Source organism: Oncorhynchus mykiss, chromosome 17 (assembly GCF_013265735.2).
Source record: "Oncorhynchus mykiss isolate Arlee chromosome 17, USDA_OmykA_1.1, whole genome shotgun sequence".
Classification (NCBI taxonomy): domain Eukaryota; kingdom Metazoa; phylum Chordata; class Actinopteri; order Salmoniformes; family Salmonidae; genus Oncorhynchus; species Oncorhynchus mykiss.
This window is the reverse complement of record NC_048581.1, coordinates 76,806,723-76,830,596: the sequence shown is the minus strand read 5'-3', so window position 1 is coordinate 76,830,596 and position 23,874 is coordinate 76,806,723. Positions and strand designations below refer to the sequence as shown.

Below are 23,874 nucleotides of genomic sequence, written 5' to 3'. Positions count from 1 at the left end.
TCTGGTACCAGAAAGAAATTAAGATGACACTTTCAAAACACTTTACAGATTCAGGTTTCTTATTTAGTACTGTCTATTCAATCCTTTGAAATGCACTGTACAAACTCCGTTAAAGTGGATGAACAAAGAAAGTTGTTCTCCTCCTTGAAGCTCTAATCCCTGGAAAACATCTCCAAATGAATTATTTTTCAAATTATCCATGAAAGAAAAAGAGGAAGCTAGAAAAAAAATAATTATGTGGATGATGTGGTTAGTTTAAAAGGCTTTTTCTCTTCAGATTTTTTTTCCAGATTCAGTCAAGCAGTATGAACAGGATTGCTTGGAAGGTAACATCAGTGCACATGTGGCAGTATCAAACAGAAAGACACAAGTGGAATGAACTGTTGGAGTCGGGCGACATGTAGACTGTCGCTGCATTGCAAATCTCAGCGAACCAGCGTCTGTGTTTTTACTTGGGCTAGTTCAGGTCACGTGTTATCAGATCTTCTGAAATCAGATTCAGGCTCACATATTTGCTCCCCAATCGACTGCCATAACAGGAGAAATATCAATGGTGACAGGTAACCTTCTTTGACTGCTGGGTTTGGAACACAGAATCTCAGCCATATTGAAAAATGTACAGGAAAACATGGCATAGGCCAGCTTTCCAGTGCTGATATACACCTGCCTTCTGATTGACATGGACACTAATACTGACAATTGTGGCTGCTTCACGTGATGTATTGTTGTCTCTACCTTCTTGCCCTTTGTGCTGTTATCTGTGCCCAATAATGTTTGTTACATGTTTTGTGCTGCTACCATGTTGTCATGTTGTGTTGCTACCATGCTGTGTTGTCATGTGTTTCGGCCATGCTATGTTGTTGTCTTAGGTCTCTCTTTATGTAGTGTTGTGGTGTCTCTTGTCGTGATGTGTGTTTTGTCCAACATTTTTATTTTTAATTCCAGACCCCGCAGGAGGCCTTTTGCCTTTTGGTAGGCCGTCATTGTAAATAAGAATTTATTTTTAACTGACTTGCCTAGTTAAATAAAGGTTAAATAAATAAATAAATAAATACATAAAATGTACAGAACTGAACAGAATAAGGAAACTGGCAAAGATTGACTGGGCTGAATATGGGATGTGGTCTTTCTCCGTGATCCTGTCATAAATAAGGCTACATAGGTTAGGTGAATGCGAAGCAAGATCATCATTGTCTGCAATGATTGGCGTCTGTCTGTGGGATTAGTGCCTGTGTGTCGTGACATGCTCACTCCACTGGTTTTAGAAGTATTCAGTCCTCCGTACACATTGTCTTGTTTCTCAGTTCCTACAGATGTAGGCTATCCTTACAACATATAGTATAAAAGGAAGGGACAATGCTGAATGCATTGACTAACTTGCCTACCCTTCTACTTTCAGTCTTTCTATATTTTTCCTATCCTTAGATATTTATTTTATTTTATTTATTTTTTCACCTTTATTTAACCAGGTAGGCTAGTTGAGAACAAGTTCTCATTTGCAACTGCGACCTGGCCAAGATAAAGCATAGCAATTTGACACATACAACAACACAGAGTTACACATGGAATAAACAATACATACAGTCAATAATAGTAGAACAAAATAAAACAAAAAGTACAGTGAGTGCAAATTAGGTAAGTTAAGGAAATAAATAGGCCATGGTGGCGATATAGCAATTAAACACTGGAATGGTAGATCGGCAGAAGATGAATTTTCCTTTCAGGAAATAGCCAATAGTTGTTTTGAAACATAGAACTCTGTACACATGCGCCGACACAACATGGTCCAGCAGCAGTGCACATTCTTCCCTGGCAGACCTACAGTATAGGCTAGTACTCTGCACCTTATCCTGTAGTGTATATGGTAGCCGGACTCAGTCATGACACTGTACTGTTAATACCTGCTTTTATATTTAGTCCCTGTATGCTATAGCATTCTCCATACTGGGATGACTGCTGACATGATGGTCCCAGCACCAGTCCCACCCTCTGACTGTCCCCTTAAAAAGCAGATTAAGTGAGCTGACTGCACTGGTTTCTCAGCGTTCCACTTGTCATCCCTCCATTGACAGAGAGGTCTACTGGTGTATTAATACACATAGCAAATGGCTTTTGGAGCAAGAGAAGGAGAGGGCGAAGGAAAGAGCCTTTAACCCTTGCTTGAACCAGTCACTTGACCGCTCTTTCCCAGAGAGCTAGCTAAGCCACAGAGAATCATGATATAGATCCACACTAGGGGTCGACCGATTATGATTTTTCAATACCGATACCGATTATTGGAGGGCAAAAAGTCGATACCGATTAATCGGCCGATTTTTAAAATGTATTTGTAATAATGACAATTACAACAATACTGAATGAACACTTATTTTATCTTAATATAATACATCAATACAATCAATTTAGCCTGAAATAAATAATGAAACATGTTCAATTTGGTTTAAATAATGCAAAAACAAAGTGTTGGAGAAGAAAGTAAAAGTGTGCCATGTAAGAAAGCTAACGTTTAAGTTCCTTGCTCAGAACATGAGAACATATGAAAGCTGGTGGTTCCTTTTAACATGAGTCTTCAATATTCCCACGTAAGAAGTTTTAGGTTGTAGTTATTATAGGAATTATAGGACTATTTCTCTCTGTTCCATTTGTATTTCATATACCTTTGACTATTGGATGTTCTTATAGGCACTTTAGTATTGCCAGTGTAACAGCATAGCTTCCGTCCCATTCCTCGCTCCTACCTGGGCTCGAACCAGGAACACTACGACAACAGCCACCCTCGAAGCAGCGTTACCCATGCAGAGCAAGGGGAACAACTACTCCAAGTCTCAGAGCGAGTGACGTTTGAAACGGTATTAGCTCGCACCCCACCAACTAGCTAGCCATTTCACATCACATCGTTACACCAGCCTAATCTCGGGAGTTGATAGGCTTGAAGTCATAAACAGCAGAGCTGCTGGCAAAACGCATGAAAGTGCTGTTTGAATGAATGCTTATGAGCCTGCTGGTGCCTACCATCGCTCAGTCAGACTGCTCTATCAAATCATAGACTTAATTATAACATAATAACACACAGAAATGCGAGCCTTAGGTCATTAATATGGTCAAATCCGGAAACTATCATCTCGAAAACAAGACGTTTATTCTTTCAGTGAAATACGAAACCGTTCCGTATTTTATTTAATGAGTGGCATCCATCAGTCTAAATATTCCTGGTACATTGCACAACCTTCAATGTTATATCATAATTATGTAAAATTCTGGCAAATTAGTTCGCAATGAGCCAGGCGGCCCAAACTGTTGCAAATACCCTGACTCTGCATGCAATGAACGCAAGAGAAGTGACACAATTTCACCTGGTTAATATTGCCTGCTAACCTGGATTTATTTTAGCTAAATATTCAGGTTTAAAAATATATACTTCTGTGTATTGATTTTAAGAAAGGCGTTGATGTTTATGGTTAGGTACACGTTGGAGCAACGACAGTCCTTTTTCGCGAATGTGCACGGCATCGATTATATGCAACGCAGGACACGCTAGATAAACTAGTAATATCATCAACCATGTGTAGTTATAACTAATGATTATGATTGATTAAGTTTAATGCTAGCTAGCAACTTACCTTGGCTTCTTACTGCATTCGCGTAACAGGCGGGCTCCTCGTGAGGCAGGTGGTTAGAGCGTTGAACTAGTTAACCATAAGGTTGCACGATTGAATCCCTGAGCTGACAAGGTAAAAATCTGTCGTTCTGCCCCTGAACAAGGCAGTTAACCCACTGTTCCTAGGCCGTCATTGCAAATAAGAATGTGTTCTTAACTGACTTGCCTAGTTAAATAAAGATGTAAAAAAAAAAGAAAAAAAAAAAAGAAGAAAAATCGGCGTCCAAAATTACCGATTTCCGATTGTTATGAAAACTTGAAATCGGCCCTAATTAATCAGCCATTACGATTAATGGGTCGACCTCTAGTCCACACCAGTGAAGTACTAAGATGTGAGAACAGATGGCTCTCCCCACCTGCTAAAAGCCATGTTGGTTACGCTGATACCTTTACATATCCATTTACTGTGTATGGAGTAGCTTGGGGGTCTGCCCTTTTACCTGAGGCTATTTCTATCGTACCTCAAATACTCCATTGACTTCTAGGTCAATTTCATAGATTTGTTCAATACTTTAATTCAGTTGTTTTTGTATTGTTTTAAGTGAAAATAAGCACCTGCCCTCTGTCTACCTGTCTGTATGTCTGTCTGCAGGGAGTTTTATTTTATGATTTTTTATGATTTGTTCAATAATTTATTTTATTCAGTGGTATTTGTTATTTGGGTTGTTAATGACTTCCTGTCCTCTTTCTGTCTGTACACAGGGCGGGGAGACAAAAAACCTCACAGCCATCCTTCATCGGGAGGGAGGTTCTCTGGGCTTCAACATCGTGGGAGGACGACCATGTGCGGTAGGTTACAAGTGGCATCTCTGGGTTACTGTTTTATCTCATTGATGGTCAGCCAAGTGTCATATGGGAAATCAGGAATGGAGGCAAATACTTGAACTACGATTAACTATAGTTTTGTGTTTTACCCCAATACCGACATAGCTTGCACACACAGTGCTAGTATTTTTTGGGCTCCCGAGTGGAGCAGCAATCAAAGGCACTGCATCTCAGTGCAAGAGGTGTCACTACAGTCCCTGGTTCGATTCCAGGCTGTATCATATTCGTCTGTGATTGGGAGTCCCATAGGGTGGTGCACAATTGGCCCAGCATCGTCCGGGGTAGGCCGTCATTCTAAATAATAATTTGTTCTTAACTGACTTGCCTAGTTTAAAAAAAGGTCAAATTAAAAAGTATCTCTCTTGAGCCTATGTGGATAGATCGCATGGTGTTTGTTTAATGGTTAGGTTTAGCGGATTTGTGGTTTATAATTACTTCATATGAGGATCAAATTAAGGATTATGACTGTGCCCACACTATTGTCCTCTTTAATTGAGGCGACTATGATGACATGGTAAAAACAGACGTGGTGTGAAGTAGGTCCTCTGCCCTGAGCTGATAACCTGTTATGGCCTCTGTGTTTGCTGTCTCACTGTCTGCCATTGGCTCCCGAGAGGAGAGGGAAGGAATATCACTGCTGATCTGGGATTAGGGCACATATTCACAAAGATTCTTAGAGTAGAAGGACTGCTATAGGATCAGTTTTGCCTTTCTAGATAATAATGAATACAGTTATATGGAAAGGGGAACCTGATCCAAGATTGGCAATCTTACTCAGATACTTTTTAAATTTGGGCTCAGAGCTCAGTTAGAACTGGGTCTCGTATACTTGGAGCATCTCAATCTCTGTACAGTGTAAACTGGTCCCAGTTCGCAGTGTATTTTTTTGCTGGGAAGAATGTGTGCCAAAGTGTTCCACTCAGGGCTGTTGTTCTGTGGTTAATTTAAATTGCTATAGTGACGCACTTTGCTGTGGCGACATGGATTATTACAGTAAAACGTTTTACAGCAGGAAACTATAAAAAGGACCTAACACCAAAAGCATTTTTTCTTGATTCCATGGTCTTTCCGGTTCCCTTGACAGAACCATGCATCAACCCAAAGAGAGTTTTGACAGTGAAGAGTTATTGCTCATTATGTACATTGAAATATGCACTTTGCAATCAAATGAAAAGAGCTCTTTGTTATTTTTACATCTGGGGAACTGATCTGCGGGCCTACAAAACACAGGAGGCAGGTGAGGGGAGGACAGCTTGTAATAATATCTGGAATGGTGTAAATTGAATGGTATTAAAACACAGAAACCATGTGTTTGATACCATTCAATTTACTCCGTTCCAGCCATTACTATGAGCCCGCCCTCCACAATTAAGGTGCCACCAGCCACCTGTGTTACAAAAGGGGGTCCCATGCACTCAACGTTTGCTCGAATTGTCTTTAAGGCTAGAATAACTTCATAAAGAGGTCACCAAATCCTCCACAAGAAACGATTGATTAATGGCGTTTTCACCCTTGACTAGTGTTGATGCGATTCAGAGACAGAGTTGGGTTGGACACCAGGCTGAGTATGATTAAAGGCTGGCCTTCGTAGACACTGTAGGGTCTAAGTACTGAGTTTATCCACACTGTGGCCCCAGGGCAGGGGGATGCATGGCAAAGCATCAGTCCTCTCACTCTCCTGCTGTGACATTCCCTTGGCAATCCGTGCCATTTTGGGAGGAAATGTGTTTGTTTCACAGTTAAAAATGTGCTGTGATGAGCTCGGGAAAAAAAGGAAGCAGACCTGAAATAATGAATTGCAGCATTCACACCTTGACTTCTAAGGTTTCTTTAAGTATTCCATATAAATTTAGCACACTGTCACACGACTTGGCAGAGGCACAGGGTTAGTTTGATGTGGTTTTAGGAGAGAGCTGAGAGGGATGTTGGCAGTGCTTTGTTAAGCCAATCGTAGCTCTTACAACTCAGGGGTCAAAGCCTCACTGATGGACGCAGAGTAACTCATATCCTTCCAACACATCCATTCAACATTTAGCCCCTCTAACGGGCTGGGTCAGAGTTGTATTATCCAGCCCTAGGAAACATGTCAACTGGCAGGCATTTTGGCACTGGGGCTCTGTGGAGCCCAACATTAAGCCCTGTGTAATGTGCACCTGCAACCACTTGCCAGTCACTACAGGCTGTTGAGCCCTGCGGTTAATCGCTGGGTTAACAAGGCTGCGTTGATGACTGCAGTTGCGTTCACATGTAAAGACCGGCAGGGTGTCTCTGACCCTGATTGGTGGGAATGGGTAATGGGAAAACCATTTTGAATTGTCTGCATAATGTCCTCAGGACTTTTGAAAGTAGGTTAGGCAGATTTAGCAAGAGACTTGTTTAATATTTTAAAGATATTATTTTTGCTGAATATTTTAAAGTAAATTAGCATGTTTTGTAATTAAATATTTTTATGTAATCATCTTCAATAGTTACAACTATTTCTTAATCAATTTCATCAATGTGTTATCTGAGATGATCAGAAATGGGTCATTAACATGGCAGTTTTTTCGCCACAGGACGACCATGAAGGCACTTCGAATGAAGGAATTTTTGTATCCAAGATCGTTGAGAAGGGACCAACAGACAAGGAGGGAGGCCTTCAGATCCACGACAGAATAATGGAGGTATGTGACTGACCTTCTGTACCGTTTCGTGTGAAGGCCAAGAACCAGGAGGTGAGGTAGCTTCTGGGGCATTTAGCACAGCACTTAGCATGTGTCCATTTTCTCCATGCTAAGAAATAAAGCAACAGATAGTCTGATGGTGATAAACGATCAAAACCAGGAATGTTTTTTTTTTTAAATACAGACACGACAGTAACAGATAAACATTGCTAAACAACTTTGACTATATTTGCAGAAGTTACATGCAGCAAATGTCTCTTATGGTAATCATTAAGACTTTTAGTGAGACATCACTGTAAATAGAGTTAGACCAACCTGAGCCCAGGCTGTCTCTCTATGTTTGCTATAGCTGCTCAAAAGAGGCACTCGTTTACTGACTAGCTGACGAATTCCTTCTGACAGACCTGCTGTGGAGCAGCATCCTCTCGCCTTCATACAAAATCTCACTGTGTAAAGGTCATGTGCTCCCGCGGGTCACTTTTAAGCGTGTACAGAAAACCAACATCACAAAGGTTTATTTTATAGTGTGAACTAGAGGTTGTCACAAAGGATGCATAGAACTCAGATGTTAAGTTTAACTGTGCATTACTGTATTTGTATTTATTATCGATCCCCATTAGCTACTCTTCCTTGGGTCCAGCAAAATTAAGGCAGTTTATACCATTTTAAAAACATTACAATACATTCACAGACTGTGTGCCCTCAGGCTGCTACTCCACCACTACCTCATATTTACAGTACAAAATCCATTTGTACGTGTGTGTATAGTATGTATGTTATCGTGTGTGTATGCATGTGTCTGTGCCTATGTTTGTGTTGCTTCACAGTCCCTGTTGTTCCATAATGTGTTTTTTTAATCTAATTGTACTGCTTGCATGAGTTACTTGATGTAAAATAGAGTTCCATGTAGTCATGGCTCTATGTAGTACTGTGCGCCTTCCATAGTCTGTGGACGTGGGGACTGTGAAGAGACCTCTTGTGAAATGGCTTGTGGGGTATGCATGAGTATCCGAGTTGTGCGCCAGTAGTGTGCGCCAGTAGTTCAAACAGACAGCTCAATGCATTCAACTCTCATAAGGTATTATCAGAAGTAGTGATGAAGTCAATCTCTCCTCCACTTTGAGCCAGGAAAGATTGACATGCATATTATTAATATTAACTCTCTGTGTACATCCAAGGGCCAGCCGTGCTGCCCTGTTCTGAACCAATTGCAATTTTCTTAAGTCCGTTTTTGTGTCACCTGACCACGACTGAACAGTAGTCCAGGTGCGACAAAACTAAGGCCTGTAGGACCTGCCTTGTTGACAGTGCTGTCAAGTGCCTTATCATGGACATACTTCTCCCCATCTTAGCTACTGTTATATCAATATGTTTTGACCATGACAGTTTACAATCCAGGGTAACTCCAAGCAGTTTAGTCAACTCAATTTCCACATTATTTATTATAAGATTTAGTTGAGGTTTAGGGTTTAGTGAATGATGTGTCCCAAATTCAATGCTTTTAGTTTTAGAAATATTTAGGACGAATTATTCCTTGCCACCCACTCTGAAACTAACTGCAACTCTTTATGTGTTGCAGTCATTTCAGTCGCTGACACGTATAGTGTTCAGTCATCCACATACATAGATACTCTGGCTTTCCTCAAAGCCAGTGGCAATTAATTTGTAAAGATTGAAAAAGTAAATGGGCCAAGACAGCTGCCTTGGGGAATTCCTGATTCTACCTGGATTATGTTGGAGAGGCTTCCATTAAATAATACCCTCTGTGTTCTGTTAGACAGGTAACTCTTTATCCACAATAGCAGAGGGTTTAAAGCCATAACACATACGTTTTGACAGCAGCAGACTATGATCAATAATGTCAAAAGCTGCACTGAAGTCAAACAAAACAGCCCGCACAATCTTTTATCATCAATTTCTCTCAGCCAATCATCAGTCATTTGTATAAGTGCTGTGCTTGTTGAATGTCCTTCTCTATAAGCATGCTGCAAGTTTGTAAATTAGTTTACTGTAAAATGGCATTGTATCTGGTCAAATGCAATTTTTTTCCCAAAGTTTACTAAGGGTTGGTAACAGGCTGATTGGTGTGCTATTTGAGCCAGTAAAGGGGCTTTACTATTCTTAGGTAGCGGAATGACCTTTGCTTCCCTCCAAGCCTGGGGGCACACACATTCTAGTAAGCTTAAATGGAAAATATGGCACATAGGAGTGGCAATATCATCTGCTATTATCCTCAGTAATTTCCCATCCAAGTTGTCAGACCCTGGTGGCTTGTCATTGTTGATAGACAACAATCATTTTTTCACCTCTTCCACACTAACTTTACGGAATTTAAAATTACAATGCTTGTCTTTCATAATTTGGTCAGATATACTTGGATGTGTAGTGTCAGCATTTGTTGCTGGCATGTCATGCCTAAGTTGCTAATCTTGCCAATGAAAAAATCATTAAAGTAGTTGGCAATATCCATTGGTTTTGTGGTGAATGAGCCATCTGATTCAATGAATGATGGAGCTGAGTTTGCCTTTTTTCCAAGAATTTAATTTAAGGTGCTCCAAAGCTTTTTACTATCATTCTTTTTCATTTATCTTTGTTGCATGGTGTAGTTTCTTCTTCTTTTTATTCAGTTTAGTCAAATGATTTCTCAGACTTATTTGCCATTTATTTTGCCTCATCCCTCTCAACCATACCATTCCTCATCAAGCCACAGGGGATTTAAGTTTTTACAATCATTTTCTTAATGGATGCATTCTTATTAGCAATTGGAATAAGCAATTTCATAAATGTGTCAATTGCAGTGTCTGTTTGCTTCTCATTACACACCACGGACCAACAGATATTCTTTTAACATTGGAATCACTACAAAACTTCTTATACACTATATTAGGCCCTGCCTTTGGGACTTTGGTTTTCCAAGATATGGCTACTATTTTGTGATCACTACATCCGATGGATCTGGATACTGCTTTCAAGCAAATGTCTACAGCATTAGTAAAGATGGGATCAATACATGTAATCCGCAAGATGACACATGTTTCCCTACAGCCGTCTTTGTCAGACCTGAGCTGCATATTTTCAGAGCAATGACTAGATGTTTGTGTTTATCCATTGAAATATGTTTTTTTTAAGTATGCATCAAGACTACATTGATAATAGTAGTTTCTGTCCTGTAGTTCTTCCACTTACTCTAAGATACGTTCTGAGTTCTGAGCAAGCATCACACTTTCGCATTAAGTAAGCATTGATACTTGATAAATGGGAGATTTGAGCAAAAATGTAAGCTACATGCTCAGATTTGTAGTTACTATGCATCCCTCTAACCAGATCCTTGGTATTGACATGCATACAGATACTGTACAACAACCTATCCCTCAACAGTAACCACTTCAAGCAGCAGTAACAAGTGGCTGAATTCCCACTGTTCATTAAGATATATCATAAGATCCCTTGACAATAGGCAGATTTAAGCCACCAAAACCGACAGCAGTTCGGTGCCTAGTGACTAAGACCTTCGGGGCCTCCAAGTGGCCTTGTTGCCTGTTCTGTAAGGAGAGATTTGTTCATGTGCTGTGTGTGTGTGTGTGTGTGTGTCTGTGTTACCAGGTGGAATCAGTGTACTGAGCCATCTGAGAACACCTCTACAGGATCCTGCTATGCTCAGTTAATAGCCATCCATCTTTTATCAATTAAAAGAAAGCAGATTTAGCTTAAGGACGATATTGGAGCCACATTGGTGTTTTTGTCTCTGTATTGTCTTTGACCTAATGGGGGAGAAGTCACAGAGAGGAGTGGGTAGAGCATTAGGAGAACAAGGACATGTAGAACCTCAGGACAAGACGAGAAACCAAACCGATCCAATTAATAATACTCATTGTGTACACTGACGGTGCATGGTTGCTGTATCCCTGGGTGCTTTTCATTTGATAGGGAATCTGATAGAGGTGGTTTAAGTTTCTCAATCTCAACAATCCTCTTTGTTACAGCTAAGCAGAAAAAAAGTACCCTTTCATATTTTAAAAGGCACAATAGTTCAGTTTTGTTTCCTACCTGGGGGGATGGAGGTCTCAGTGGGACCAAGTGATGAACTGAGGGGGAAAATGAATAGCAAGAACCCACCGGCAGTTCCGTGTACTGTACTCCCAACCCTGTGTGGCTAAACCAACAGCCTGTAGCCTCATCCTGCTCTGCTCGCTATGTAGGGCCCTGTGCACAGCTGGAGCATGCATTTTTAAACCTGTGCCACCGGAACCCTCCCAGTACTGCTACTTTTCTCTACTTTAAAGTTGGATGCAACGTGATTCATTTTGAATGGTTGTTTGTGGATGTTGCACATTTATGGGGGGGGGGGGGGGGGTGGCAGGTAGCCTAGTGGTTAGAGCATTGAACTGACAAGGTAAAATTCAGTCTTTCTGCCCCTGAAGAAGACAATTAACCCACTGTTCCCCAGTAGGCTGTCATTGTAAATAGGAATTTGTTCTTAACTGACTGACTTGCTATGTTAAATTAAGGTTTAATTTATTAATTTCCTGGCATATTGGTATGTAGGCTATGTGTAAGTTGAAGATCTTGTTTAAGTCTGGAAAGTATTCGTCCAAATCCACATGGTATGTAGCATTCTGGTTGTATTGTGATAGTTTTGGCTTGACTTTCTGCTCAGATTCTCAAAGGACTGGCTGACATGACAGACATCAGGGTGTCACTTATCATGCTTTTACCATTCTGATTTCATTGTCCCTATCCCCTTTACAGTTGGGCCTGCACAAGAGAGATGTGAGATCCAACAACTTTAGTGCTTACTCATCACCACCAACAACACCCTCCTACCATTTCCATTGCCTTTGGAAATTAAAGCCCTTTTTTTAATGAACACCATATGAAAGTAGATAATCTAAAAGCAGATAATGTGGATCACCATTCATGCATCACAAAAAAAACCCAGAGCCTTGCCTTGCTGCGGGGATCAGCTGGCCTATTTGGAGCCATTTACATAACATGTGGAACTACGACATAATAACAAGTTCAACTGAGGAGGCAAAAGCACTGGGGTCAATTCTTTCATAGGAAAACACATGGTGTGGTGTTCCATCTTCCCCCTGTGAAGGTTGTCGTTCCAGGAAGTATACATGGATGGGGCGCAGGTAGCCTAGTGGTTAAGAGCATTGGCCAGTAACCGAAAGGTCACTGTTTTGAATCGCTAATTGAAAAATCTGTCGATGTGCCCTTGAGCAAGGCACTTAACCCTAATCGCTTCTGCAAGTCGCTCTGGATAAGAGCGTCTGCTAAATGACTGAAATGTAAATGGTCCTGGCTTGTTCCTCGGTAACAGCCTCTTCGTGGGGGAGTGTGATGGCAGATGTCCCTCCTCTGCAGCGCTGCTAATACTTCAGCCTGGGATGAATCAGCTCATGAATGCCTCCTTGTTCAGCACACACATTTTCTCATAACCTGGATCTGTGTTTGCTTTCGCTCGCTCTCTCCGCAAGCTAAATATCTGGTTCAGAGTGGATGTGTTTGCCTGAGAAGATTTAATAAATAGGTTTATTTAAATGAAACTCATGTGGCTCGGTATAGGCAAAGAGAGCTCTGTGTTGTGTACCTTATCTCGACAGGGGGACTTACTTTAGTCAATATTTTCACATTTGTCTTAAAGTGAGATGCTGTAGTAGATGTAAGAAATTGTTTTCAAACATGTTTAACTCTTGATGTTTTCCTCTTTTCTTTTTTATTTTACAGTTGCCTAGTCATCTGCCTGCACATTTCATGTAGCCCTAGTCTCTCGGGGCTAGATCTTCACATTGACACACCACACATTGTTAGTGCTTATACAAGGAAATGTGCTTTACTGTTTTTGTCTCTAAGAAATGTCTCCGGGTGTTTACTCATGCCTCAAATGTTATGCTGAATCCTAGCACCATTGTCTGCGGGACTAAACCAATGTCACAATCCCAAAATGACTGTTCCTGATCTCTCAGGGAATGGAGTTGTTTTTGTAAACATTCCAAATACAAGAATGGGAGTAGAACGAGGACACTGAGGCTTCAGTTGTAAATGTCACCTTGTAAATCCTCTGTAAACACTCTCAGGTCATGAAGGTTGAAAAACAACAACTACTTTAAAATAAACTGACATTGAGGAGAAACCAGTTGTAGTCTTGAGAGGCCATGTGTCATTGCCAGCAGATATGTGTCCAACTTTAATTGTGGCAGCAATGTAAGCTGTAGTCAAGAACTCACACAGGGCTGTGGAGTCCTGCTAAAGCCTGTCTAATGTCAGAATAATAGTCTTTAGTGTTGTCATTGTTTTTACTTGCTTGGTGTCTTTCTCTCTCTCTGGCCCTGTTTCGTCTGTAGCATTTGAAGTAAAGGCTCAAGCTAAGGCTGTGATAGAGTTTAGCAGCAGTAAAACAACGTTGTGCCGCATCTCCTGTAAATGTCCGTCCCAGGGTGTAATCAACTGTATTTTATTTAGGTCACTGTCATATGGTACTGATTTAAGGAATGTGCTTTTGAGTTTTTCCCCAGAAATGCATGTGATGCTCTCCTTCAGGCATAATGTAGGCTTGTTGTTACAAAAGTGACTCTCCAGTTCGATGGTGGGTTGACTAGCCACCCTGAATACAATGTAAAAGCCTGTCATTTGTTTCTACACAACAAACATAGCATAACATATGACATATGAATTCACTTGCAATTACTTGTTTTTCTAACTTGCTTGGAATTGCATGGGGACTAGGGAGGACTGGTTGAAAAATGTATCTGCTAATGACCACATGTCTGATATGCTATGATACACTATGTTGACTTACCCATCCCCTTATTTTTATTAATGTTGAAATGTTTATCACAAGACTGTTGAAATATGTTAACTGCTACAGCTGACAATTGCCAAGACATCAAGGTAACATTTTACTTTGGCTATCTACTGAGTGCCATGTTGTACCCGCTTAAATTCCCAAATCAGGATTGTTTGAAGGATAGGTGACTAGAAAACAGAATGCTATTCATTTAGACAGTTACGTGACCTAGTCCGGTTAGAGTGGGGAGGTGACACCTTCGTTCAAGGTCTGGAATTTTGTGGGTCACGCCAGAGCAGTCCTTCCTTATCTCCACGTGACCGCTTTGCTGTAAGGTTACTCACGGTGCACCACTTAACTCCCCAGAGCTATTTTAGTGGCGACTCACCAGCCAGACCTTCCCGGTGCTAAATGGCAGCCTGACTGCCTGGCCAGGAGTTGTGAATGGTGGCTGGTAGAATTGTTTAGGGAGTTGTGGAACAAACAAAGCGTGCATGTTGATGAGGCCTAATTCTGTCTGAAGTCCTGTTAGCATTTCTCCCACTTACATTTTACATTGGTCATTTAGCAGACACTTATCCAGAGCGATTTACAGGAGAAATAAGTTGAGTGCCTTGTTCAAAGGAACATTGACAGATTTTTCACTGAGTCGGCTCAGGGGTTTTGTATGTTACCTGAAACTGTCACGGTTGTGTGGAGAGACGGACCAAGGCGCAGCGTGATTAAAGTTCCACATATTTGTTTAAGCGAAACTTCCAAACAAAAAGAACCAACGAACCGCAACATCAGCAGCGCTACATACACTAACTCAAAACAATATCCCACACAGCAGGTGGAAACAGGGAACCCTTCAGTATGATCCCCAATTAGAGACAACGAACCTCAGCTGCCTCTAATTGGGAACCATACCAAGAGCACCAACATAGAAATAATAAACCTAAAACACCCCCTAGTCACGCCCTGACCTACTATACCATAGAGAACCAAGGGCTCTCCATGGTCAGGGTGTGACAGAAAATGTATTTCAAAAATGAGTGAACCTTTCAAACTTGGGTTAAAAGGATTTAGGGATTTTCATCACTTGACTAGAATGAGATGAACTCTCCCGCTAAATAAAGGTTAAATCATTTATTCATTTTTTCCCCCTGAGAGGGACAGAATGCCAGGTCCGACAGCATGGCGTGGGCAGTCCATCCTGATTGTCGCTAATAAGTTGTCACAGCACATGGCATCTTGGACAAGACAGGCGTTATTTCTGACCCGGAGGCTGTAAGGAACAGAAATGGCAGTTATTTCCCTAAGGGGGATCACATGTTGTTTGGCATCCCGAGACAAGAAGCAGGCCTTTGTCAGGGCCTTTATTGGACTCAGGCCCCCGTGCAGTCGGCCGGCTCCTCTCTCTCTTGGTCTCTTGCTCTCTCTCTCACTCTCTGTTTCTCTCTTAGTCGCTCGCTCCCTGCTCAGTGCAGGCAGGCCAGTCTCAGCCCCATGCTGCCCAGCACAGGGAGGCACATTCCGAGCCTCTTTGGCTCATCTAAGGCAGGACATTAAATCAAATCTAACTTTTAAAGAGGCCATAATCAGCTTCTGGTAGTGGCCGCTGCGCTGTGCAGGGCGCACAGTAAGGAACAGGCACAAGGCACATTTTTGTTTTTCCTTCTCCGTATGGAAAAGAGAGCAAAATAGATTTTTGAAGCTGTGGAGTGATTACATACACAACCCTAAGGCGGTATGAGGTGAACTGTCACCTCGTGGGGCCCGCCGCTTCTCTTCATCTACACCACCACTGTATGCCAATGCCACACACAAAAATATCGTATTTTCCCCTCCGTCTGAACAGCATCCCTTCCTCAAAGCAGAGTCGGCGGTTGATGATTTTCATGGAGACTCAATGTTAGACCTACTATAAATGTGTTTGCTTTTGCTCTGACAACAGTCTCTCTTTATTCATAGAACTCATTCCCTCTGTTAATTTTAGGGCCCTAAAAGGTTTTAGGGACAGAAATAGACAGGTGTAATTAAGGCTAATTTTCCTGCCAATCAATCTCTGGCCTTGTGTAAATGGCTCAGTGACAATAGGCTGAGGTTGCCCTGCACCAGCTGCTCTCCCTGTCAGCCCCCGACCCCAACCACTCCTCCCCCTGTGGACTGCCCACTGTCTCCCTAATTAACTACCCTCAATTAAACGCTAATAGGCTGATTAACAGACCCTTGTTGGTGCTGTAATGGCCCGTTGTTTCCTCCTGGTGCCCCTCTGAAATGTTTCCTGACTGCTGTACGTTAATCACTGCCCATTCGGAGTCCTCTCTCTGGGCTCGGCAGGCACCAGCTTGGCCAGCTTCACGCTCCACTGTCCTCCAGCTAATTCTACTGTGATTGATTTCCTTACCAAAAAAGCCCAGAGTCTGAACCACAGTTGTTTCTATGATTTCATCTGTGTATTATGTCAAATAAAAAAGTCAGGGAGGACTGGTGATTGTAAGAAATTATCCATGAAGTAAAATTTGGCCGAGGCAGCTAGTGCTGCTAACCCACAGCTGTACACTTTAGGATAAATCACACATAATGCTGACATGCATGTGGTTTGGGCTGGACAGTTTGGGTGTAGGCTTTTTTATTTGTAAAATAATCATCATTTTATGGGACTGGAGCCTTCCAAATATGGAGTTTAACTGATGGAACAAGTTAAGTATATTTTCCTAATATGATACAGGGGAGTTTTTTATGACAGTCCAGCATTATGGTGATACATGGAAGTACATTCCTGGTTTACTTCCTGGATATTTCCTGGATCATCTTTTCTAAAGTTGGCTTCAGACGCTGCGCGTGTGCATGTGTGCATGTGTGCATGTGGCAGTTCCTATTCAAATGGCCATACTGTAATTTGAACAAAGTTTGTTCAACATTTCAACAGTGACTTCATGTTCCAACATCAGTCCCTTCAGCAGGCTATATCTATAGATGTCCAGCTCTACAGACGTCTCATTTACTATCATAAATCATATACAGAATGAGAGGGGATTGGGTGTGCTCTCTTCAAATGGAAACTTTTTATAGCCAGGCTCTTGTAAGCTGTGAGTGTTAAATTGATTTTCCATTCTTCACCAGCACTTTAATCATGTACATTATACTGTTGAACTATATTGTATATGCTGAAATTCATGGCAGGAAACTCTTCGTGCAGAGTAGCTTATAACAAAGACCCCATAAAAGCTCTTTGTCTTCCTCCCTGTACTGCAGTCAGACTTCTGTCTGAAGTGCTCGGTTACTCAAACTCACTATTCCTTTTGAAAACGTTCTTATCTCTCCCTGGTTAGTGCCAATAGATGTTACTGTATTGTTTATTTTGCTTTGTAATGTCCTTTACAGATTTTATTTACACGGAAGAACACAAAGGGTTGACATCAATTTACTGCAGGTCATTCTCCCTCTTCCGACTGGCAGATGTTGGGTGATATCTGAGCTAATTGGAATACTGTACATCACCTTGCAGATGTTTCTTTACAGAAATCAACGACTGTACCATTCACGCAGAAAACATGCTCAACCATTTACAGTACATCTTAAAGAGACCTGCTTTTACATCCCATTAGGCTGTACCCTGTCTAGACAGTGGATGGGTCACAACGTGTCATTGGAGGCTGAAGTGGTATCCCAGGATGCTTTGGCGCAGCACAAAGGGTGGCAGGGAGGTTGGACAGGCAGACAGTGATGATTCAAGGCTTCACGGTGGCAGCCTGGTCTCCATTGTAAAATGCTCTCTTCCAATCGCTAATCCTGACAACATGGACCGCTTTAGAATTCTACTGCTCCCACCCTCGTCAGCGTCTCTTCACAAGGGTTTTAGATGGCCTCCCTTTCACTTGCCAACAAAGTAGAACTGGTGGCCGCTGCGCGCCTTTCTGATGCAAATGTGTCTAAATGGAAAAACATTGTTAGAAAGGCTTGGTTCATAGTCTTGTGTTATGCTGGTTTTGCCTTTCTCTCGTTCTTCTGTGAGAGATGTTTCGCTTTCAAGTTTTACCTTTCTGTCTGATTCAAAACTTCCTCTTTCTTTAAAAAGAGACAGAGAAATTGCCAGAACTGCCACATCGAGGAAGCAGTGGAGGAACACATACACGTGGCGTGGGAGTGGGGCCAGGCTGCGGGCACCTCCCTCAAAATACCTCCTCGCTCCACTCATGTCTCTTCTGTATGCGGATGAGGAAGCCTGAAGCAGGAATCAACGTTCTCCCTTCACTGTCAATGTAGAGTAGAACTATTCTCTCTCTCTCGTGAAGGAGAGCATTACACATCCTTGACGTGTTTGCTGATGCTGCTTGTCATGTATCGTTGTTTAATCAAGAAAAATGTCTGTTAGTCATTATGAGATGTTGGAGAACACAATTGAAGCAAAGCCACGGTCAATGTAACCACACACTAGTCTGGTGTGTGTGTTTAAAGGGCCAGTGTTGTGTTAAACCAACTGCTAACTGTCATACAGTGTTAGTTAAAGGCTTTGAGGGCGTCACAGATTAGTCTTTCTTGATGAACCATCTGCTGTTCCAAATATATGTACAGCCCAAAGTATTTACTTTATGGAATATTACACTGTTATAGTTATTTACTGAATCTCTGCTTGGCACAACTACTCTCTAGAAACATTCCATTGTTAACTTGATTTAGTGTGTGCAACCATATCACTCTTAAAGAATCTATTAAGTCTGTCCCTATTTTTCTCAATCTCACCATCTCTCCCTACCAATCTGTTTCACACTCACATATACAGTGTGGAAATGAAAAAAAGATGGTGTAATTCAAGCACATTGTCCAGCTAGGACTGGCATGGCGTTAAACAATGAGCCATTGTGGACTGAACTGCTACATTTTTCACCTTCTGTCTATCAACTAATGGCACGGCAAGCAAGGCCTCCTCAGGTTCTCTTTTAAAGACGTCTCTTTCTTTTACTGACATTTGAATGAATCCATTCTCCATTACGATCTGCTCTGCTATTTCCTGAGGAGAATGAAGCAGCGCCCTCTACCCTCGTACCCATATACGGGTTGAAAATGGAACATTTGGGTACTAATAAGCCCCTAAATTGGAACGTAGCGGCAGTACAGTAACATGCTGTACATGACATCAGAGTTCAGGCTCTGCACTTCACAGCACTGTATGGGTTTTGACTGACAGTCGTTCTGAACTTGAGCACCGCATGACAAGAATTTGCTCCCATCCCTCCCGGTAATTGAGCAACTTTTGCAAATGGGAAATGCTGAAAATGAAGATGACTCTATGTATTTTGAAAGATGAGATGTTGAGGATTATAGTAAATACTGCCTGTGTCCAAATGTGCACTTCATATTTGTCATATACAGGGTAAACGTTTAAGATCACTATGTTTGATGTACAGTTTACAAGATGACTTGGCGTCATACACAGGGTTGTTCTCAACAGAACGAGTCTGTTTGTTTATTGTGAAGAACATTTTCTGCTGCACACACACCTGAATACACTCATGACTCTTTTCTATGAGCACCAACATTACCATCGGTTTCTCTGAATTACCCTGTGAAAGCCTAACACTGGAAGATCATATTTAATAACTTAGCTCGTCATGTTGTCAATCAAACACTCTTTTCAACTGATTCCCACCTGATTGTTCCATTATCAGATGATTCCCACATGATTTTCAAATGATTCCCACATGATTTTTCCATTATCTCCAAACTGTTTCCTTTCAATTGCTACCATGGTTATGCATATGCTGTTCATATTTCTTCTGTAAGAAACATTTCAATTTAGCTCTATCCATATAGGCCAATTCCCACAAGTGTAAAGGGTTAAAGAAATAGGATAAAGTATGTTCTTCTGCTGTGAGGTGAGTTGACCCAGATTACATGGGTTTTGGTGGGAGTCCGAGTGCTCTCTTGAGCCTACCTGTCTGGGTTCCCACTGAGTCTAAAAACAGTGGTATCTAATACTGTCAGGCCCCATGCCCTGCACTCAGAGCAGGAGGCTCAGAGCTGGAGTCTACCTCCAATCTGAGACGGAGACCCAGAGAGTCAGGGACAGAGATTAAACGGACCTCAGGCAGAGGTAAGGTCGTTTATCACCCCGGGGGAGCAGAGGATAGAGTGGGCATGTGGAGGGAGAGACAGCCGACAGAGGGACAGATTTAGGGAGTGTCCTGTTGTTGGACACGGTAGGTTATATATTAAATAAACCTCCCCACATCTGCGGTGAGCCTCCAGTTACTGCCAGCGCTGCTTGAATTATGAGAGTTATTTGATAAAGGTAAATGTCATAGAAACTGCAAAACATGATCTTTCTGATACTATATAGACATATTTTACTTGATAAAGTGATGCTCCTTTCGATGCATTTGTAGAATATAGTATGTGCCCACCTCTTCATATACAATTTGATAACTGATAGGCCTAATATTGTCACTCATCAGATTATTGCCAATTTAATCTTGTGTATAGGCTGCGTGAAATTAGCTTTGGTATAGTTTAGGTGTAGTTTCGATGGGCCGGCTGTGCAGGCTGACTGGCATTGTTTGTTTCCCGCTCATCAACTTGGATAGTGTCAAGGATATGTTTTGCATTATTCTAGGCCTACTGCAACACATAGCATGTTTTTGTTCCCCTTTTTTAAAAATGTTTTACCTTTATTTAAATAGGCAAGTCAGTTAAGAACAAATTCTTATTTTCAATGACGGCCTAGGAACAGTGGGTTAACTGCCTTGTTCAGGGGCAGAACGACAGATTTGTACCTTGTCAGCTCAGGGATTTGAACTTGCAACCTTTCAACTGCTAGTGCAACACTCTAACCACTAGGCTACCCTGCCGCCCCTTACAATACATTTGATTAGTAATAGAATTTAATTAAATAATACAGTCCTGTAACTGCTTATTTTTTACTAAGTAAAATGTAAAAGAGAATGGTATCAAACTGCAAGGCACGTGGTCAAATTATTTGCTACTGAAAAATCGGCATAACACAAACTCATAATGACACAATTGTCTTTAGAAATTAAATCAACCTCTTCACCCACCTTAACATTCAGTTAGGCGTAATTTAAATTAAATTGTGAAATAAGGTGCACAATTATCGGCAGTTCGTCCATTTGTCATTCATTCAGTGAGGAGAAAGAGACCCATTAGTGCCTGGCTACAGCGCTTAGTGCTAACGTCCTACAGCACATTGTCTTGGCATGTTAAGTTAAGAATAGGTGTGAAAAACAAACTGGTAGAAAGGCTCTAAATACTTTCCTGTTTTGGGATTTCAAAATTCTGGCAAATGAGCAGTGTAAAATACAAACATTTAGGAAAAGTCAGAGAAGAAGCATTTTATTTATTTATTTACTGAATCAAACGTCAGGGGCCGTTGGCCTATGGTGGTTCTAGTGTTAAACAGGAAGATTCATTTAAGGTTACTTATACTATGTACTCCAGCAATTCAAGGATTGAGAGAGATGGCATTCACTGTATGTTAGAAAACAAGCAAGAAAACAAGCCAACCAAAAACATGGTAACGTGTGTATAAGTGTAGGCATGTCTACTGTGACTCTTTAGTTCCTCATATTTTGTCAAGGAGAGAAGTCGAAAATAATAATAATAATTCCCCACTGTTCCTCTGGCCTTAGATCATGGCATGAACACGACGACAGATTTTAAGGGTCTACTTTCCTCTCCTCTCCAGCCGTGCTATATCAGGCCAGCAGCTGCTGGACTAGGTTTCCATACACACTACACCGGATCTTACACAAGGCCCTTTATTTTGGGGCTTATGGCCCTTCTACGATAACAACCAGACCATGCTCAATGTTTATTATCTGGGAAATATGAAAACATTTATTTGTGTCTGTCATGGTGTCTAAATGGATTTGGCATAGTTAGCCACAGTGACACAGGAGTTGTGGGTTTTGAGATGGAAGGTGAAAGTTACAGAATAGGCAGACCAGCGTGAACAGTACCTCTGTGGCCTGCAGCACTACGGGCAAACACAAAGTCACTTCATTTAGTCAAAGAGAAGTGGTTCCAGACTGTTAATGTCTATCACAGGAGAAAGCGAGCCCTGTGATTATTTTGGTGTAAAGGTCCAAATAAACCCTGTGTAGGTCGTGACCCCACTGATCTGAACCAAATGTGCCATGGTTTCCTAACTTTTGTTGAAAGCATTACCTAGCCTAGTGACTAAGGTATAGCACGAAATGAATTTTTCACAGTTGCCTTCCTTCCCTAAGCTCTTTCTCAGCGAATGTTGCTATAAAACATTCTTTGGGTAATAACATCTCTGCACACATCTCTGCCTTGCTTTATGCACACGATAGTTTATTGACACAACTTCTTTGTCAGGTAGTCAGCAGGCAGGTTTTAGAAAAATGTACACATGCTTATGTGAGCCCAGGTTTTGAAAACAAAACCAAATCAAATTGTATTTGTCGCTACACATATTTAGCAGATGTTATTGTGGGTGTAGTGAAATGCTTGTGTTCCTAGCTCCAACAGTGCAGTAACATTGACCAATTCATCAATTACTTTATTTCATAAGGCTAATATAGTTAGTCAGCCATCACTGCACTGAAACTACATAAAAATCGCAACAGATCGATATAACTGGGAACATTTCCATTTCCATTGTGTACATATCTCTTTGAAGATCGGGTCATCCGTCAAATGCGGATTTTGTTAACACTTTCAAACACATTCAGACTAAGACTAAGGAGAGTCCATGAAACGTTTTGACTATCACACTCCTGTAATGAACACAATGGGAGACAGAGAGCTGGTTTAAAGTGCAGGGCACAGCAAGTGTTTATTGTGAAGGCCCACAGGAGGAGGCAGGTAGCTGGGTCCAGGGGCAGGCAGAAGGTCATACACAGGGGGTCCAAAACGACAACAGTACAGGCAGGGAAAAGGCTAGTAACGTCTTCCGGGAGATCAGGCAATAGGTTGATAACAGGAAATCTGACAGGCTAAAGTACAGGCAGGGAATAGGCAAAAGGCGTCGTTAGTGAGGCAGGCAAAAACTATCATACACAGGAGGATTGAATTATGGGAAAAACAGAGCTCCAAATAGAGGTGTGTCACAAAACTAACAATACCTCACAATGATGGGGTGCAAAGAACTGAACTAAATAGTGTGTGATAATGACATACATGTGTGTGAACAGGTGATCAGAATTCAGGAGATTGGGATCTGGAGAGTGAGCTGCGTTCAGGGGATCTACGTGTTTGAGTGTGTGAGTTGGAAGCAGACTTTGACACCCCTGGGAGAAAAGGGAGCTGTAATCTTATTTTGCCTCGGGGGCCGCAATGAGGGCCGCACTGAAAATGTGTTATTTCCTCGCCTTAAAAAAGTTCAAAAAAATAGTCTTCTATTCAGAATTTTTGGAAATTCCTATGGTCCCTGAAGATCTTTAATTTCTGAGATTATTAGTGAGCTATAATTTCTGAGATTATTAGTGAGCTGTGATTTCTGTGATTATTAAGAAACTGTATAAATTAAGGTCCATTATCATGTATTAACAGTTTCCATTTGGTTTTAGTCATGTTAAAGTATATTGAAATCGTAATATATAACTTTTTTACTCAAACCACCCGTGGGCCGGATTGAACCCCTCGCGGACCGGACTGAACCCCTCGCGGGCCGGACTGAACCCCTCGCGGGCCGGACTGAACCCCTCGCAGCCCGCGGGCCATAGTTTTGACACCTGTGATTTACATGGTTCTCAAAATCCGGTCAATATTTATGTAAGCGTGCACATTAGGTCAAGCTAACGGCCCGGGGCCCTGATCAAACAGCCCTTTCATCTGTGGTTTGACCTTCATTGGACTCGGCTCCCAGAAGCCCCTAAAGAAGCTAGGGGTAATCAGATGTCAGGCTGGGTGTTCACCAGGGACTCTGACAGGCATCACCTTACCCCACACACACTGAGCTCTCTCTC

At 41.7% G+C, this 23,874-nt stretch overlaps 1 protein-coding gene across 1 annotated transcript in view; it reads left to right on the top strand.

Moving 5' to 3' along the window:
* LOC110494603 (E3 ubiquitin-protein ligase PDZRN3-B) overlaps positions 1 to 23,874 on the top strand; it is a 136,403-nt gene that overhangs the window by 5,267 nt on the left and 107,262 nt on the right. The window contains exons 2-3 of the mRNA XM_021569817.2: positions 4,361 to 4,447; positions 7,039 to 7,146. Of these exons, the coding sequence (XP_021425492.2) occupies positions 4,361 to 4,447; positions 7,039 to 7,146 (195 nt within the window). The remainder of the gene's footprint in view (positions 1 to 4,360; positions 4,448 to 7,038; positions 7,147 to 23,874) is intronic.